The following is a 21,133-nucleotide window of genomic DNA, read 5'->3' as shown; positions in this document are numbered from 1 at the left end:
TAACCTCAGCTTGTTCATTTAAGTTTTGACAAATACACCTGGATGCTGATTGGTTTCTATGCAGAGCTACACTAGTTTTTGAACTCTTCAATTTTAGTAAATAACCCCCAATAGCTTGTTCCATGCTATTTGAGGTCAATGAAAAATGTGTGAGTTAAAGTGGACCTTTTAATTACTTTAGAAGTCTCCTTGAATTTCTGGTGATATATACAACAATGGTAAAACAGTGCATATTGTCCAATCATGTGATTGTCCCTAAGTTGAGATCATCAGTCAACTGCTAGAAGGGAACTTATTGCTAGGAGGTTTCCTTATTATCCTCTCACCCAGTGATCATCAAACTGAAACAGTGTACCTTTTGCATGTTACAAAGTGAAAAGCTGCAGCAGAGGGTTGATATGTTGAAGACAATTGTAAACACTGAAAGGAACTGCATATACACCAGAGTTTATATTATTGTGTCATCTCTGGGCCAGATCTTAGTCTAACTCCATATCTTAGATGCTAACTCTATGAAAAGCAGAGATAAAAGCAGGTGAAGGCATTGTCCCTAGGGGGGCTGGTCAAGTACAATAAATAATACAGGTAACATATTCCTCTAAGTGTTGCACCTTGAACCTTGCAGACTAAGAAAATATATCTGCACAAATTATACTTAAGTGGGCCATCAGGTTAGTCTATAGTTTTACAGAAAATTAAATTCTCCTATTTGCTTCTTTTATTAAAGAGTTTTGTTATATCTGTCTGATGATTGCAACAAATACTTGATTCTGCAAAAATATCTCATGACCTGATAATTTTCTGTGTGTTCTGCCAGTGCTGCACTGTTATCAGTTAACAGCTATCTCTGTGGACTACAGTAAACCACCCATGTTATGTAGAAGAGAAGAATGGAAAATGTTTTGTAGATCTAAAACACTTTCTGATCTAGGGTGACAGCACTGCTTCTCCATAGATACAGTACAGCGAGAGGGACTTGTCACCCTAGGACAGAAAGTGGTAGTGGCAGGATCACTGGGTAAATTATGGGGGGAAAGCCCACAAAAACGAGTGCAGTCACCACATCCAAGGACTGCTAAGCTGCGACATATCATATTTTTGCTCTTGGGTTAAGATACACTCTATGCATCACCTCCTGTATTATTTAAGGCAACTCTGTACTGGCACACCTAACACTGAATTGGTGAAGCAAGCAGTATAAGATGCCTGGTCTTCATCTCACTTTTTTTCTGTCTAAAGCCAAAGCTCCCCTGAAACGCCTATGCAAATACAACATTTTTGACACCCTGACCTGGTGATGGTTTCTAGGACAAAAAGTGCTGAATTGTCAAGGGACTATCACATGAGGCCCCAGAAGTACCTGTTTTTTTTCTGGGTCCCAGTGGCAGATAAGAACAGAGAGAACACAGTGAAGGAAAAAGTAAGCACTTATATACACTCACCAGCCACTTTATTAGATACATCTTGCTAGTGCCAAGTAAATATCCCCCACACCATTGCACCACCACCACCAGCCTGAACTGTTGACACAAGGCAGGATGGATTCATGCTTTCACATTGTTTACGTCAAATTCTGACCCTACCATGTGAATGGCGCAGCAACCAGTCTTCCCATTCTTCCCTGACCTCTGACATCAACAAGGCATTTTTGTCCACACAACTGCCACTCACTGGATATTTTCTCTTTTTTGGACCATTCTCTGTAAACCCTAGAGATGATTGTATGTGAAAATCCCAGTAGATCAACAGTTTTTGAAATATTCAGACCAGCCTGTCTGATACCAACAACCATGCCACGTTCAAAGTCACTTAAATCTCCTTTCTTCTCCATTCTGATGCTCAGTTTGAACTTCAGCAAATCATCTTCACCACATCTACATGCCTTAATGTATTGAGTTGCTGCCATGTGATTGGCTGATTAGCAATTTCTGTACCAATTAATTGAACAGGTATACCTAATAAAGTGGTCAGTGAGTATACAGTATGACCATTTAGAGCCAATGAAAACTTTGTGGTGTTTATTGGGTATCTTTGACCAAGCAACGTTCTTAAAAACAAAATGGAAAAATCAGCATACTTGATGCCAAGCATATCAGTCAAGAAGGCAAGTTTACAGTACTGAAAAACCTTGACATCCCCAAAAGCCAGAGTCAAAAGGCACCAGCTTGTGAAAACTGTACATGTCTGTATAAAGTTTTTTCTTAAGCCAAAATATCTACTATTTGTACTAAGGATAATACCAAGTGTGCTTTATTTTATTCATTTGGGTGCTAAAAGGTATACATTTTATACAATAATAACAAATCACTCCTAATTTTCTTGAAACGAAAATGATAGGTAATTTAAACAAGTTAACGGGTAAGTGCAGTTTTTTCCTAACAAACACTAACACACCCCCCTAGCCCCACTAGGTTATATGAACTAAACCCCATTGTCTCTACAACTTACTCCATTGCAGGGAACAGCCAGCACTGATGAGAATCCTATTGAAGAAAGACCCTGCCTCACTGCTGTAGGAATAGAGAAGGCCCAGGACCTGGCACATCAAATGGCTATCGATTTTGGTAAGTAAAATGGGCTTTCTGATTAAGATTTTTTTTTAGACTAACATGGTGGTTAGTTGGAGGGAAAGGGAACTTAATGTTCAGAGATTACCTTTACATATTAAAATAAGCAATAGCAGTTCCCGTATATCTGTTCTTTTTGGAAGAAGACATTTTAATAACCTCCAGGGTCCAAGGTAAACATAATGAAATATTACTATGACATGATCCATTAGGTAAATACACTAAAACATTACAGATGGCAACCTGCGCAAGTGTTCGGAACAACTACAGTCAGTAATTTTGAACGTGTATTTGGACAAAAAGAAAAAGATGAAGTGTGTCATTTTGAAATATTTGTTCAAAGAATAGAATGGAAAGGAAACATGCTCTAAAAAGAAATAAAAATATTTGTTTTGGACTAAACCACTAAGACGGGCGATTAAAGCTTTATTATGACGTCAACATTGATATGCCATTCCCAGGAACAGATTCTACATTATCCTTAACCAAGAGACCACGCTGCCAAATTTTAAGGGAACGTTCATGATAGAGTTCTGCTTTAGAAAGTGTGAGATAATTTTTTTAAAATGTGTAATAATATCTAGCTTTATGTAAATCAGCTCAAGGGACCTGGTTGGTTTTACACATCTTAAAGTTTTGGCTGCTGATTAAATGTGAAGATCCTAATACATCTCTTGTGTTTTGAGAATTGCCAGGTTCAACTGCCTGTTCTATTCAGCATGCTTTTTCCTTAATACTGACTCCAAATGAAAACTGAAATAAAAAGTAACTGGCTTTGTAATAAATATTTAACACACATTTTGTGATCTTTATTATTTTCAAAAGGGGAAAATGTCACATGTTGGAATTTGAAACATGCAGTCATCTTATTAGCTGGATACAAAAAAAGATGGGCAACTTTCTGGTCTAAATTATTCTTTTTTTTATATCCGAACAATGCAATGTTTTGCCAAAAATATTGGGTAGAGGTAAAAAAAAAAATAACGTAAAGGTTAAAGGCTATAAACCATAAGACATACTTGTTTGTTGCCAACATACATGTTATGTACTGCAAACTTGTTGATCTTTGTTTTCTGTTTACCGAAGTCCGATTGGGTTGGTTTCATTTGTGGGCAGGGAAAGATGCAAGAGCAAAACAAAATGCAACTCTAATGATAGGTTTTTGTATAATCCTGAATGCTTTGGTTGCTATGGATGAACCCAACATATAATTCCCAACATTTTGATATGAGAAAGTGGGAAAACTTTTAGCACAAAGTATAAAGGCAAAGGACATACAGTACAAGGGATGAGCTGCAGGTTTGGGACGACCATGAGTTTGAACTGAACCCAGCCTGTTCATAGTTCTGGAAATGGGTGAACAAACTGGTCAGATTTGGCCAGTTGTCTCGCCTGTCTGAACTTTCAGCTGATGCACTTAGGAAGTCATTCATTTAGTGGTAGTATCACTGCCTCCTTCAAATGACACATTTTCGCTGGCTTGTTTCAAATTGTAAACAAGCTGGCAGGGATACAGGGTGACATCACTTGACCAAATATGGTCATGACCATATTTAGTCAATGATGTCATTCAGGTTCCCTGGGGAACTGTCATTTGGTACTAGGTACCTTGTACCCATTCATGTAAGGGGAAAGGTTTGGATATCTGGGCGTTCCCTTATTTCAATAAGCCCCCCCTGCAGATCCCCATATTCACCTGGCCAGGAACCTGGGTAACTTCATTGACCAACCATGGGCCTAACCATATCTGGTCAAAGATGTTACCTATTGAACCCCTTGGCTGCATCATTCACAAACAGTATGAAAACAGTAGGGAACTGGTATTCAGAAGAGGTAGTTTTTTAAATGTAACTTTTGCAGGAGTAAATTGTACTGGTGTGTAACGTAATTTGCGGGTTAATGCCATTCGCCAAGCATTTAATATATTTCTGAACCTTTATTGTTCCCGATTAAACCACACTAACAAACCCTCTCCACACTGAACAATATTGTAAAAACATTTTTTTCACATTGGTACATGCTTCTTTTGGCTTGATAAAGACCAGAAAAAAATTTACAAGGCTCATTTTTCACAGACTTCAGTAGAGTTCTCTGCTATGTTAGGGGTTTGCACATTTCCTGCTGGGTTCAGTGAATATCCACACATCACTAAGGCACATCCTTTCCCACAACCCAAGTTATGAGGACCATAAACAATGCAGTCATTTAAAGGAAGGTTTAATGCAGTACATTCTTATAGAAGTCCATACATTAGACCAAAAAGAAGAAAAACCAAGGAGGGGCATAAGAAGGACAGTTCCTCTATGTACGGAACAATTGAGAACTGTGCAAAAATGGATGACACACAAGGACACAAGGGATGAGCTTCAGGTTTGAGAAAACCATTTTTATAGACATATTATAAAGAACTGAATACAGGAATGCAGCACCTTTTGAAGAGCAGTGCAAGTTAAGCTCATAATCTGTTGACATCTTCTCAAATGAATAGGAAAACTACATTATGTTTGTAGGGGCTGGGGTAACATCAGATTAAAAGGACTCTCTTCTCCAAGCTACCACTTCCTGGTGCCACTCAAACACTAGGTGCAGGAAGCATGCTGAGCAGTCCATGCTATTTAACTTAGAGTAGAAGATAAAGCTGACACACTCTAGATAGATCACAAGTATCCACATTTATTGTAGAAACTTTCCACAGACATGGCAATGGTAGACCCTGTCCTAGGACTGCCTCTCTGACATGTTTCATCCAATCAGGGCTTAATTGTAGTGATATCTCTGATTAAACACTGATTGGGTAAAACGCGTTAGAAGGAAGTCCTAGGGCAATGTTTGTGGACAATTTCTTGTTTTCTATCCAGTGTGCTGCAGCCTTTTCTTCTACTCCCAGCAGGGGCTGGGGGTTTGATCCCACCTTTCTAGATGACCTACTTGCCACCTCCACTAAACGTGTGTGGGAAGAAACATACTGATTTGCTCCCAAAGCCAGTGATGGCATCACTTTATAATGACATCAACATACGTCTTTGTAGGATGCTGCATTATTTTTTCTTTAAATGTGGCCAACCATAAACTGGGTGAGTAGAAAGGTTTCTGATAACGTCCTCTAAGAAGAGTGTACTGCTCAAGTATTAGAATACAAAGCCTCCTATTTATTGACAACTGGTGTCAAATGATATGCAGAACAGTGTCTCTTTTTGGTTTCAGAGGTAGCTACAACCATTCACCAATCTCAGATATGACCATGCTAATGGCCAGGGTGTGTTGGAACTCACCTATAGCACTCCATCAGAGATACAACACTCAACATACTGTAGAACTGCAAGCCCATGTCTTATACAAAGAAAATAGTCACGTGGCATGTACAGTATATTATACCTTCATATATAAAGTCTTAAGAAGCAGTTTGTAGGCTGCCACTACTGACCTCTCCTTTTAGGGCCAGTTCACACTACATGCATTTCAGTTGCGTTTTTTCTGCATCCAAAACGCACAGAAAGTAGGTTATATGGTTGTCAATGTCATAGTTCACATCAGTGCTTGCAGTTCCAGTGTGTTCTGGATGCAGAAAAAAAAGTAGAACATGCTGCATTTTTTCTGCACAGAACTGAACTGGAATGTGATAAAACGCATCAAAAACACACCACAAATCAGGGGCGGACTGACAACTCATGTGGCCCCCGGGCAATTGGGGATTATGGGGCCCCTGTGTCCTCGCCCACACTCAAATCACACCCACAAAAGCCTTTGAAAGGTACAAGGGACATCTCATGGGGCCCACTAGTGACCCCGGGCCCTCGGGCAGTGCCTGAGTTCCCCAATGGTCAGTCCGCCCCTGCCACAAATGCACATGTCCCTATTTAAATTGAAGAAAAAGAGAGGGGAACAAATGAACTGGAATGCATAAAAAACGCTCTGGAATGCGCCAAAAACGTGTAAAAAATGTGCATGCAAAAATGCATCCGGAACACATCTGGACTGTGTTTTTATAGTGTGAAACGGTCCTTAAAAATATTAATTTCCTGATGGTCATGATGACCCAATGACTTCAGTACCATCTTTTGTCATTGACACAAGTATGCAGATTAGGAGTTTTATCCTTAGTGATCATTATACTTGTTCTGGGCCAGTGACTTTGTAAGCATTGAATTTTGAAGACAGTCAGGCAGAAAATTATTATAATCTGAGTACAGGGTTCCTTTAATACAGTGCTTCTCAAATAGTGGGGCGCGAGGCTCCGTCAAGGGGGGCGCGTTTAACCTCGAGGAACATACCATATTTTCCGGCCGTCCCCCCCCTTTCCGACAGAAGGGACACTAAGTACAGGGGTGGGCAGAGGGCTGCTGTCTCTTACCTGGCTCCCACGATGATCCATCCAGGAAGCCCTGCTCCTTCCGTCACTCCGGCCACTCCCTCACTCCTGCCGCTCGGCTCCGCCTCCTCACCGGTGATTGGCCGCCAGAACTATAGCTCAGGAAAGGTACACAGGCGGCTAATCACGGGCGAGGAGGCGGAGCCGAGCGGACCCGCGAAAATCGAGTGAGGGAAAAGCCGTTAAGTGTGCAGTGCAGAGGTGCTGCTGCAACCACATATGCTGGCTGCAGCAGCACCATACTGCAACAGGGGTCAGCAAGTGTCATTTACAGTCGCGCGGGGGGGCGCGAAATGTTTTCTTCTTCCTAGGGGGGGCATGACAGAAAATAATTGAGAAGCACTGCTTTAATAGTAGATATCTCATTCATTGCCTGTGAGCTTAGGTCTCAACTTCAGTTTTGTATGTTATTAAAAAGAGGCACATTAAATTAAACTAAACACTTTCTATTTCTTTTTTGGAGATAACATCAGGCTGGTCCTTTATGAAAGGTGTAAACCAAAATGATATGGTCAACAAGAACCATTCGATTTTGTGATTTCTCACAAATATGTGATGGCTTGTTCTAGACCAATTGACCCTGATTTTCTTGGAAAGAGATTTCAAGCATTGCATGTATATGTTTTAAATTAGTACATTATATGTTTTCTAAATTAGTACATTTAAAACAAATAAATACTAAACAAAAGAGATACAAAAATTAAAGATGAGAAGTTAGGCATACATGACACATAAGGCCTTGTGATGATGATCTATCTATAAACATTTGTTCTCTTATGACTGTTTTCTACTGTCATCTAATTTCGAATAAAACCTACCTCTTGCAGGGTATCAGGCTTTTTCTGTCTTCCATTATCCGAATTCTCTGCTGTTTGGCATCATAAGTGACATTTGCCCTAGTGTTTTTACCGGTGTTGTGATCATACACTACTATCCTGCCTTCCCACTGCAAAGGTGCTTCACATGGGGTCACTGGATCCGATGCTGATATATATCTAGCATTTACGGAGTTGGTCGCAGTGATTATTAAAAGGCCTACAATTATGAAAGAGCATAAAGCTTGCACTTGTCCTGTCTCCATCATCTGTGCTTCCAGCCAGCAGTGTTTACCCTTCCCCCTCCCTTCTCTCTTCTGTGCTGACTATCTGCATAGGGAGGAGCAGCCGGTGAATGCAGTGATGTAATGCACTCAGATCACAAGATCACAAGATAGAAGAGCACATAGGACATTCATTGTAATTTATATACACAATATTTGAAGAAATTATGGGCCATATTTGAAAATCCTTCACACATGTAATGGGGAAATGCAGACATATAATGGGCTTCTTAGAGCAGAATGAGTCCTCATGCACACTGGATGTTTTTACAGCGGCTGTTTTTGGCTTTTGACGTTTTTTTCTCCAGCTAGTAAACCCCCCAGCATGTTATCCTATGTGTCCATGCACACATAGACTGTAATCAATGTTTTTTGGCTGGAAAAAAACCCAGGACTAGCCGTAAAAATGCTCTAACGCTGAAAAGCACAGCAAAACACGGTAAAATGCCGCAAAGCGGCGTTTTTGGATTTTTTATAAAACAAAATGTAAAATAAAATGCTAAAAAACGCAAACACAGAAAAACACAAGAAGAAGCCACTAAATGCAGCAAAGCGCCGCTAACCACTAATGCAAAAACGTTAAAAATTAGCTGAAAAACTCACGTTTTTAATGTGACTTTACACAACTAACATTACCAGTTTTATCAAAACGTCCAATGTGCATGAGGACTGCATTTAACCATTTGCCGCCCACCCTATGGCCAAATGGTGGGCGGAAAATGTCATCAGCGTTCCGGGTAAATGCCATATGGTGTCCTCCCGCACATGCGCAGATTGCGCTCCTGCAGAGCGGCGCAGCGGCGCGATCTGTCACCGGCCGTGTACCTCGGACACGGCCGATGACAGATCTGAGTATCGGCCCCGTTGCCGGTACCATGTGACCTGCTGTGACCAATCACAGCAGGTCACATGACAGTTGTATACAATGGATGGCTTCATTCATGCCATCCATTGTATACTAGTGTCTAGCTGTGAATGGTCACAGCTAATCACATGCACATGTCATGTGATTAGCTGTGGCCAAATCACAGCTAAGCACAAAAAAAAAAAAAAACCCCTGAATGAATTGATGTAATTCAGGTGAATGCTTGCTTATAGCAAAGTAATTCTTTGCTATAAGCAAATTGTGTAAAAAAAAAAATACTGATAACTTCCCCAAAGTAGTACAATGTTACTATGGTAACATTGTACTACTTTGGTCATAGTGAAATATGAAAAAAAATCTTAAAAAAAATAAAAACAAATAATAAAAAATAATAATAAAAAAAAAAAAATATATATATATATTTTTTTTTTTTTTTTCATACGGTCACCAGTCAGTGTCCCTGATCACCACCATGCCAGTTATATGATGACGCTGTACTGCACTGGTGACAATATGTAAAAAAAAAATAGTGAAACTAATTTTTTACATTTTTTCATTTTCCGAAAAAATTATGACAAAAAAATACAACTTCAAAAAACTCGCCATGCCTCTTATGAAGTACGTCGGACTGTCTACTTTGCAAATAGGGGTCATTTGGGGGATATCTGTACTGTTCTGACATTCTTGGACCTCAAGAAATTAGATTGGCTGTCAGTACTTCAGGATTGATCAATATTCAGATCTATACCATAGTTTGTGAACTCTATAACTTTCCTACAAACTAAAAAATACATCCTAATTTATGTTATTTTCACCAAAGACATGTAGCAGAATACATCTCGGCCTAAACTTATGAAGAACAATTATTTATTTGCAAATGTTTATAACAGAAACAAAGAAAAACTTTTTTTTTTTCAAAATTTTTGGTCTTTTTTTGTTAATTTAGCAAAAAATAAATTGGTGATTAAATACCACCAAAAGAAAGCCCTAATTGTGTGAAGAAAATGATAAAATTTTAGTTTGGGTACAATGTTGTATGACCGCGCAATTGTCATTCAAAGTGTGAGAGCGCTGAAACCTGAAAACTGGCCTGGACAGGAAGGTGTAAAATTGCACGGTATTGAATTGGTTAAAACATACACAGACACATTATAAGGGTAGGTTCACACATATGTAGGTTGTGGTTGATGCCAGTGCATTTTGCATTTTTTTTCACACACATTTTTGACAAATGTATAATGAGTTTTTTTTATGCGTTTTGCATTTTTTGGGAATGTATTTAAAATTGAAAGGGGGAGGTGTCTGTTGTCATGCAGGAAACGTACCAAAAATGCAGGTACACGCATTTTTGATGCGGTTCCATTGAAGTATATTGCATGCAAAACACAATCTGTTGCAGGAAAAAAAGTCCCTGACCCTTTCAAAAGTCCACACGGGCTCAAAACACACAGATGTGAACTAGATACATAGGAAATCATAGGGAATCATGTTAAATGGACTGTAGTGCATTTCTGCAAAGTGTGAACCTAGGGATAAAGTGAATCTGCTCAGATGCTATGCTCAGCCATCTGGAGGTAAAGGTGAGCTTGGGTTTGGTTTGAATTCAAAGAAAGCTGTCAGTCCAGGCCAATCTGCTGATGGCAGGGGATTAGCTGCATGTACACAAAGGGACAGGAAGGCTCATTATGTCATTTTAGTTTTAGTATGGTCACCTAGCAAAATTAAGTCAATGGTGTCACAAGCATACCCACTCCTTTATATATAAACAGTTTCAGGGCTTCCCCCTCCTGCAGCTCATTGGCCCAACAGTGACAGTTTCCTTCTGGGTTAGGATGAACATTGGCTCTGTGCAAGTTACACATTTCTGCAGTTGTAGTTTACACAGCGTTATGATACATCTGTGTTATAGAACTGGGCCAATTGGTTCCTTTTACATGCTCGTTCATACCTGGAAGTACTAACTACAGTTGTGTTCAAAATATTAGCAGTCAGACATCACTAATCACTGTTTTTGGTAGAAATGATATTTCTACATGGCACATAATTTACTAGCAGGTGTAGTAGAGTATTAGAAATTCAACAGACCCAACAGTCATGACATGCATGCTGCTGAGTCTGTGTAATTGAATCACTAATTGAAAGGGGCATGTTCAAAATAATAGCAGTGTGGAGTTCTATTAGTGAGGTCATTCATTCTTTGAAAAACAGGTGGCAATTATTGCCCTTATTTAAGGAAGGAAGGCAGCAAATGTTGTACATGCTGGTTACAGTGCATTTCTCTCTGAAATTCTGAGGAAAATGGGTCGTTCCAGACATTGTTCAGAAGAACAGCGTACCTTGATTAAAACGTTGATTGGAGAGGGGAAAACATATAAAGAAGTGCTGAAAATGATAGGCTGCTCAGCTAAAATGATCGCAAATGCTTTAAAATGGCAACCAAAACCTAAAAGATGTGGAAGAAAGCGAAAAACTACCATTCGAATGGATAGAAGAATAGCCAAAAGTTACCTGTGAGTACTGTTACAATTAGAAGACGCCTATGTGAAGCCAAGCTATCTGCAAAAAGCCCCCGTAAAGTCCCACTGTTGAAAAAAAGACATGTACTGAAGAGGTTACAATTTGCCAAAGAGCACATTGACTGGCCTAAAGAGAAATGGTGCAACATTTTGTGGATGATGAAAGTAAGATTGTTCTTTTTGGGTCTAGTGGCCGGAGACAGTTTGTCAGACGACCCCCAAACACTGAATTCAAGCCACAGTACACTGTGAAGATAGTGAAGCATGGTTGTGCAAGCATCATGATATGGGGATGTTTCTCATACTACGGTGTTGGGCCTATTTATCACATACCAGGGATCATGGATCAGTTTGAATACATCAGAATACTTGAAGAGGTCATGCTGCCTTATGCTGAAGAGGAAATGCCCTTGAAATGGGTGTTCCAACAAGACAACGACCCCAAACACACCAGTAAACATGCAACATCTTGGTTCCAGACCAACAAGATTGACGTTATGGAGTGGCCAGCCCAATCCCCGGATCTTAATCCAATAGAAAACTTGTGGGGTGACATCAAAAATGCCGTTTCTGAGGCAAAACCAAGAAATAGAGAAGAACTGTGGAATGTAGTCCAATCATCCTGGGCTGGAATACCTGTTCACAGGTGCCAGAAGTTGGTTGACTCCATGCAACACAGATGTACAGCAGTTCTCAGAAACAGTGGTTATACAACTAAATATTAATTGATTCAAAGGAAAGCAAAATCTTCAAAATATTTCAGTTTATATAGTGAATGTTTGAGTTTGTAAAGAAGAATACACACTGCTATTTTTTTTAACAGTCTAATATTCACTTTTCTTCAATTTTTTTAGAGGAACAACATAAATTTGATCTATTTTTCTTCATGTTTTGATTTGGAATAGAATGTGTAGTGTTCCCAATGCATTTGTGTGTATGGAAATAAAAGCTATTAGAAGGATTTTGAGCTTTATTCACTTTTTTCAACACACTGCTATTATTTGGAACACAACTGTAATTCCTTTGGCTCCTGGTGCTGAAAGGGACTGTGGGGTAATGAAGGAAAGCAGGTAGGCATATATTGGAGGTGGGGGATTAAATCAAACTATTGCTTTGCTCTTAATGGGCAAAGCTCGAGTTGGCGGTAGTAATCTCCACTTTATGACTTGTACCTACAGGTAAGCCTGTAATAAGACTTACCTGTACGTACAGAGAATATCTCGTAAACGTGTTCCATTCAGGAGATATTCACATTTGTAGCAGCTGGTAACATTGTTATTATTATTATGCAGAATTTTTATACCACCAACAGTTTGCTCAGCGATTTACAATAAAAAGGGACACAACACAGCAACAATACATTTTAATACAATAGGGTTAGGAGGGCCCTGCTTCTTACAATCTAAGAGATCACCAGTGCATGCGCACTGCACTCTAAAGTCACAGGAGTATGCCACCCATTGACAGCGCTGTGACATGACCATGACTCCCATGCGCATGCGCAGGATTGATGTTATTGTAGCCCGGCCATTCAATTAGCCAGAGATTGTGAACCTGGAAATAAGACCAGGAGAAGATGGACTGGATGGAGATGGAAGACCAGGTGATGTTCTGACAGCGGTGGGCTTCAGTTTGGGAAAGTCTGTCTTAATTTGTTAGTAAGCGGTGCTTACTGGCACATTATAACTTAAACTGCCCAGAGGCCCATATTATTATTACTTTTTTTTTATACAACGTTTCTACAGTTTGATGGTAGAACTCCAGCTAGAGTATTAAAAGATAGAGCCTCTGTCTTTTTTTTTTTTTTTTTTTTACTGTGTACAGTATGTTCCTCTCATTTCATAATGAGGTTTATCACTGAGATATAAAACAAAATAACAAATCTGCACTGAAGTACTTACAAACCCCCGAATAAAGGTGCTTCCTTACAAATGTGATACCAGTAGCCAATAAACAAAAAAACAAAAAAGCAGTATTTTAGTTTGTAATATTTATTCACTAAGATATAAAATAAGGGGAAATTACCTAGTGGAAAATAAAAAGCTTAACAGAGTTTTAAAACCTAAAAAACCAAAAGGCCTTGTTCACATTTGATTGAAACTACAGCATTTTTGAAGCAGCTCCATTCATTTCAAAGAGCCTCCCTCCATTCCAACACAAAAGAAAAAAAGGCTAAAGAAGCTCATGTGCAAAAACGCCACAGATCCTTTGTTGATGTGAGGAAGAAGCTCAGGGAGAAAGATTTTCAGTACAGTATGTTGTATCCCTGGAAAACTAAAAGTCCAACATAGTGGATATACCCAATATTGTGATGCCCTGGCCTCTGCAGTGGACTGGTTGTATTCCCTTCCATGGCTTGGAGGCTTGAATCCGTACATGGAGCATTCCCTCTTGGTAATGGTCAGTGAGGCTTTTTCTTTTCTTTGTTACTCCCTCCTTTCCATATGGCCTCTGCTTTAAGAACACTTTTTGTGTGTTTTTTCTTTTTTGTCCTTTGTTACATTCCTGTTGGTTTTTGAGTGCCATGTGCTCCTGTGTTGTACCTGTTCTGGTAAAGCTTATCTGGCATATTGGCTTGTTTCTCTGGAGAAACAGGGATGCCGTTCTCTAACTTTTTGGGGATATTAATTTTGTTCTTTTCTCTTTTTTTACTTTTTGTTAATTTTTTGGTTTTGAGATAACCTTGTTTGAGAGATATGCCTGTAAAGTCAGTAATGCATCCTATGCTGCTCTATATGCACCTCTTCACATTTCTTCCGTCTTTTTTCTGCCACACGGATTATGATGACTGATCATCTATGTGTTGTCTCCTGGAATGTGAGGAGGATGAAGTTTAAAAGATCATTAGTCCCACAATATTGAAGACACATAACCCACAACTGGTCCTCTTACAAGAAACTCAACTGATGGACAACAGAAACCCTTCTTTATAAAAGAAACTGGATCCAGAGGACTTTCCATGCCACATTTTCTGCTTATGCCAGGGGGGTTTCTATATTACAAATGTATACAAATCCTTGAGCTCTGTGGTGCACCATGTGTTTTCTGACCCTGAGGGGAGAAACGTGCCTGTGGTCCTGGAAATTGCCTCCCAGAAGTTAGCTGTGGTGAATGTTCCCTCCCTTTCGGGATGCTGTTCTTTATACAATCTTAGATAAACTTGCTTCTCTTTTGCCTTTGAAAATTCTTATTATGGGTGACTTCAGTAATGTACTAGATTACTCCCTGGATACTTCCAATCCCTCCAAAATGCTAAATTTGGATCTTGCTGCTTGGGCAGATACTGCTGGGCTCACTGAACTCTGGTGGAAACATCCCACTGTTAGACAATTTTTCTTTTTGTCAACGTTATTCCACTCCTCCTACAAAATTGATTTGGCCTTTGCCAACATGGCCCTTTTGTACTTTTTGGGATACCACGTATCTTGCAGCAGGTATATCTGATCATACTCCTTTGATTGTGTTACATTGTCTTGTTGCCAGAGAACTATAACCTTGGTGTTTACACCCTGGATGTGTGGATGGTTGAACGTGCTGTGTTAGCCCACTTGGCTGCCTACTGGCCAACTGTAACGGAGTTCCTCTGAGATGGCTGGCTAATAGAAATGCACATGCACACAGCAATCTCCACACAATAGTGACCAGACGTGCGCTTGTGCACAGAGATATGCGATCACGCAAAAGCACTTGCACATGCACAGTGAATATTTGTGCCAGACGGACTATTTAAAGGATGCTTCTGCCTGTGCTAAGTGCTAACTGGTCTTCAGCTGTTTCCCTGTGTCCTGCTGTATTCTTGTATGATCCCCTTGTTGCTGACCCGGCTTGTTCCTGACCTGACTTTGGATTCTCTCCTGCCTTGTTGTTCATTCCTGATCCTGGTTCTGTTCCTGACTTCGGCTTGCTTATGATTTGGTAGCTCGCTGCCTGCCCGTTGATGACCTTGGCTTTTCCTGTGACCTTGCTCCTGTCGCCGATCCCAGCTTCCTGTCCTGCTCGAGTGCCTGCCTGGCTGTCTGTTATACCAACTCTGCACACCAAAACCTGTTCCTGCTTCAAGTCAGCTGGGAGATCTGACACATCATTTATCCTGATCCTGTTGTGCAAGCGGAGTGCCCTTTTAACCCAGGTGGGATTCTGAAACATCGCTACCATTCCTGAACTGGTGGTTCACCAGTCTCTTCGGGACTCCAACTGCAAGTTCTTCAGGCAACACCTGCTGTCACTCTTGTTCCCCTGGTCCCTCTGTTCTACTTCCAGTGGGGTCAGGACTCGTGACACAAGTGAGGCCGACCTCGTTATTTCTCTCTCCTATCAGGTACGTGACACCAAATAATGTGGACTCATCCACCCCGTAACATGTTTGGGACTCTTTCAAGGCAGGTACAGGGGTGGGAATATATATCAGCCATTAAAGTGGAGTTTTAGTGTATATTAAAAGTCAGCAGCAACAAAAACTGCAGCTGCTGACTTTTAATAAACACATGCTTACCTGTCCCAGAGTCCAGCTATGTACTCACCGGGACAGTCCCTTCTCGCCTTCTGTCCTCCATGGCACTGGCATCTCAACTATGGGCACCAGGCTGTGACAGCTTGCGGCTTCACAGCCGGGTGCCCATTGTGCATGTGCGAGTTGCGCTGCTCCTCCTAATTAGAGGCAAACTGAGCCAGAAGTGTGAGCGAGTATCTGTCAAAAATAGGTATCCCTCCCCCTCAAAAAGTGCCAAACATGGCAGTGGAGGGGGGGAGGAGGCAAATAAGTGAAGCTTCCGCTTTTGAGTGGAACTCTGCTTTAAAGTGTTACTTAACCCAGGACCCTGCATTCACTATATCTGGTCTCCAATCTTGTTTGACCCAGAAGTGTAATTTTTGTATTTTGTCTGTTGTCTTCTTACAAAAATTACATCACAATATGGTATGACTCTGAGTGCTTGACTTTCTGCTACATATGTGTAAACAAATTGTCTCGTTTTTGCTATCTGTATGGATGAGCCAGTCATTTAAAGTGGCTATAAAAGCAAAACATTTTTTTTTACCTTAATGCATTTTCGGCACTTCCTCCATTGGCCTCTAAACACTTACCTGACACCACTCTCGATCCAGTGCTGTGAGTTGTTTTCCACTAACATAGTGTTGTTTCTGGGATAGGAAGTGAAGTTTTAGAAATTGAAATGTTCCAAATAGTACACACACAGCAAAAAAAAAAAAAAAAATAGGCATAGATTTCTCCCCATGTTGGCTTAGCTTCCTCTTCTAATTCCTAATGCTATGCCTTTTTAGTGCTTACAAAAATGTCTTGGGGAGCTCCTTGGGGAGCTAAGAAACAATCCAATAATGGCAAATTAAAGCTAAAGGCAAAGCATTTTTTAGTTTTGGATAGAGTGCATATTTGTATTGTTTTCTGTACTCCCGTTAAATAGATTCACCCTTTCTATTTGTCCTGTTTACCATTATTATTATTATACAGGATTTATATAGCGCCACCAGTTTGCTCAGCACTTTACAATATAAAGGAGACAATACAGCAACAATACAGTTCAATACAAGAGGGTTAGGAGGGCCCTGCTGCTCGGAGATTACCATTATCATTCAAAGTGAAAATAAAATAAAATCCCAAACTTTGGGTTCTCCCCAAAAACATAATAGAAGGGAAATCTTCCAATGGGGACACTAGTTCTATTGACCTGGGGGCCCCCAAGGAATTCCCTAAAGTGTTACTAAACCCATGACCCTGCATTCACTATATCTGGTCTCCCACAGTACACAGAACATGGAAATGTAACTATTGCAGTACATATAAATTGCTAAATACCTTTTCTCATCAGCAGTTATAGCAGTCTTGTAACTTCTATCAGTGTCCAGCAGAGCACTGGTTAAAGATTGTAGGAGGAGTTTTCATTCTCCCCTGATTGTCCAATGAGGCTGCAGGACTCCTATCCCTCTGTCTGGACAGTGTTGATCGGCCCTGTGCTGAACATACTTTTTACACAACACAGGATTAACCTCTTAGGTTCCACAGCGAGTATAACAAGCATGCTTTACTGCATATACAGACTGATTTTACTGTTGTGGGTTTAGTAACACTTTAATTTGTAGGGATCTCCTCTCACTTGCTGTTTGGGACAGGAAGTTAAGGGAAAATTTCTGTAATGGGTCACAGATGGAAAAAAACATATGACAGGGGATAAAACCCTCCCTTAATCTATCTAAAATGAAAAAAAAATGTTTTGCCTATAGTTCTACTTTGAAGAAGAGATTATCATGGCTGTACTACCTGACTCAGAATGACAGATACTGGTATTTAGAATGGAACTAGGAAACCACATACTTACTAGGTTTCACTGAAGCAATTAAACACTTGCAACATGTACAGTAGTTGCAAATCTCTGAAATTAAAAAATGAACAAAGCATATCCTTCTATAGTGTGTACTTGCCTTGATCTAAAGCACCTACAGTGTGTTTTCTGTCTGCTGTCTCATTCCTCTGCTGTCTGCACAAGTCCCTTTTGACAGTCCATGCCTACACGAGACAATACCAGGAGACAGCCTTGTTCCATCTCCAGCACACAGCAGGTGATTGACAGCTGTGCATGTTTCCTCATGAGATTGCGTAGAATGGGGGTATTCTTTCCTTCCACTCAGGTCATAGATTATACTAAACTCTCTGCTTTATGCTGTGCAGCGTGACATCTGATCCCCACCTTCTTTGTCTTCTGTAGCTTAGAAATGTTGTATAAAATATGTGAATAGAAACACAAGATAGAAACACATGCACACTAGCCATTTATTAATATCAGTATAACATATGTGCGTTAGAAGGCTGTAATGGAGAGAGGGGAGCAGATAGACAGGTACAACTTACATGGAGTTGTTTAATTTCTGTGTCTAACCTGAGTCTAGTAACTTCAGTAGACATATGTAAGAGTTTACATTCACTATAAGCCTATGATATCTCTACCTCTAACTGGTATAAGGAAAGTATTATGCTAACAAATGTGTGTCCATTTCTGAACAACATCATTTTGGAAGTAAGGACAGGTTTATCTAACACCTTATGGTATCTCTTTATGTCAGCTTTAGAATGTGTAGCCTCCCTGGCGGTCTGATTATGCCCATATTTCTGTGCTCAAAGCGGTACTATTATTTTGCATGGAAAAATGTCGCTTTTTTATTGTAGGCCTGTAATTTTTAGAAATAACTCACTGAAATCTGTCCGAACAAGAGTCTAGTAAACATCCCGGGTATGTTAAAATTTGAAACACAAAATTATAAATTATAATTTAATAAATAATCATAAAAAATAATAATATAATGATAATGAATTTAATTTAATAATATAATCAAACCAAAAACACTGAAATCTGAAATATAGCGCCAAGTTCGCACATCACTGAGCAAAGTTGCAAAATCATTTTCAGTGTCTGATGACGAATTTCCCCACGAATCATTATCACTCAATTCTGCAAGTGGTTCTGATTTACTATTGCTGTACTCTAGCTGGTCTAAAACCACTTTTGACCTAAAGGGACGCTTTTTGGATGTCATGGACATTTCTCAGTTTCCAGGCAGAAAGAACAGTAAAAATGCAGGCAGGGGACAGGACAAAGCACTAGGGACAAAATGTATGTGAAATGGTTTGATACAGTAATGTTTTACTATGTGATTTTAGTGTATTTAGTGAATGTCACTTTTTCACATTTTTGAATTTCCCGCCGTTCTGTCCCCATACGTCCTGACGTCGCAGGGAACGGAACCCAGAAGACGGATGCCGGCATCCGCCGGAGGACATTGCCGGGGACGCTGCAGGGGGGAAATCACGGGAGCAAAGGACAAGGTAAGTGAAGAACAGGTCCCAGAGCAACGCTGCAAGTTATTCCCGAGTGTAGCTCGGGGTTACCACTTTTGGTACTGAAACTTTACCCCGAGCTACACTCGGGAATACCGCCAGGGAGGTTAACAAGGGGGTAGGGGATCAAATTCTCATTTTACTCACTGAACTGCAACTCAAATTATAACACTTGTATCATGTGTTTTTTTCTGGATTTTTGGTAGATATTCTGTCTCTATCATTTAAACTACACCTATGATAAAAATCATAGACCCTTCACTTTTTTGTAAGTGGGCAAACTTACAAAATCTGCAAGGGATCAAATTATTATTTACGCCACTGTACCTACCTTAATCCTCTGCAAACACATTGGTTTGAATAATTGTTTTAGCTTTGATTTTGTTTGGTCATGAAGTAGTATTTTTTTTTGTATGCTGGTTTCTTTTGAGCTGAAACTGGAAAAGAAATATTGCTGGAACGCACTAAAATACACATGTCCCTGATTAAATTGACGAAAAAGAGAGGGGAAAAAATTAACTGGAATGCATAAAAAAATGCACTGGAACACGTCAAAAATGCATCCAAAATGCACTGTCACAGTCTAAACATGCATCAAAAACGTGCATGCAAAAACGCATCTGGAAAACATCTAGACTGTGTTTCTATACTGTGAACTGGCTCTTAGGACTTGTTCACACCATTTGTGGTGCAGAAACGCATGCAGGAGCACTCATTTTCTTGCACAGGAAAGAAATGCAATGCCCTCTGCAGATGTGCACAGGTACCATGATGCAAACTTGATTGCACCTCCACACGTCTAGTAAACACAGATGCATTCACAGCCACCAAAACACATGGCACCACACTACTGTGTGGTTAGGTGCAACACACTTTTAAAATAATATGCCTGCAGTATTTTTGCATGTTCCCACATGTTTCATACGGGTCCTCTGGCCTGTACAGCATGAATGAGGGGGTTGTTCATGTGGCTGGAGCCACCTGTTATACTATGGGGACACAGCAGCAGTATGAACACAGGTTTTAATCTGACAGGTGTGCAGGCATGGGGAAGTGGCCCTCAATGCTCACTGTCTGTGTTCAGGGCTGTACACCTGCACCCATATGCTTGTCAAATTAGGACCTGCAGCATTTCTATAGTGTAACATAGGTTGCCTGCAAATGGCGACAGCCACAAAAACAAACCACTGATTCCCACTCTACAGGCCACAGCACCCATATGAATGAGCCCCAAGACCTCAATTACACACACAGCCTTATTTATGAACTCAGTACAGTTTTATCATTTAGATTTCACAGGAATATGGTTGGGATTGTGTCCATTAATAAAGTTTTTAGTGCATTTTTACCATAAATATTATTTGGATATTTTCTCTGGGGGTTGGGGGCTGTCAGGTATGCTGTACGGGGCCCCGTGATATCTAACAGTGGCCCTGGGTGTATGCTTGTGTCTGTGCCACCTGTATAGTTAAGAAGAACAATAACTTCTATGGAATATCTTGAACCTCTGCTATGTACCTCAATGTATCTAGGAATTGGATATGTTTTCAACTGAAAATACAACAATTATTAGTAATGTTTTCCCTGAAGCAAGCATGAACTAACCCCTTAGTATTATAAAGCATCCTGAATTCTCATTTTCCAGAATGTACCCAATTATGCATAGGCCAGATCTGTGTGCCCAGATAGGACCTCCCAGTGGCTATTCTATGGACAAGGTACACTTTTCTTTATGCCTGATCTATGTTGAGCTGCATTAGTCAATACGTTGCAATGTTCAGAAATATTTGGATCCAAACCACATGAGCTCAGGTATCCAAATGTGATAGTTCCTTCATAGCAAACCTTCATTATGTACTGTATGTACCTGG

At 40.1% G+C, this 21,133-nt stretch overlaps 1 protein-coding gene across 1 annotated transcript in view; it reads right to left on the bottom strand.

Moving 5' to 3' along the window:
- Positions 1-8,078, bottom strand: part of EPDR1 (ependymin related 1) — a 75,752-nt gene extending 67,674 nt beyond the window's left edge. The window contains exon 1 of the mRNA XM_089687069.1: positions 7,755-8,078. Within this exon, the coding sequence (XP_089543195.1) occupies positions 7,755-8,020 (266 nt within the window). The 5' untranslated portion in view covers positions 8,021-8,078. The remainder of the gene's footprint in view (positions 1-7,754) is intronic.
- Between the last annotated feature and the right edge of the window lie 13,055 nt (positions 8,079-21,133).

The sequence above is a fragment of the Staurois parvus genome, unplaced genomic scaffold (assembly GCF_062004578.1).
Source record: "Staurois parvus isolate SC_StPar_1 unplaced genomic scaffold, SC_StPar_1.0 ptg000020l, whole genome shotgun sequence".
Lineage (NCBI taxonomy): Eukaryota > Metazoa > Chordata > Amphibia > Anura > Ranidae > Staurois > Staurois parvus.
The sequence above is the reverse complement of the archived record's forward strand: the minus strand, read 5'-3'. Positions and strand labels throughout refer to the sequence as shown.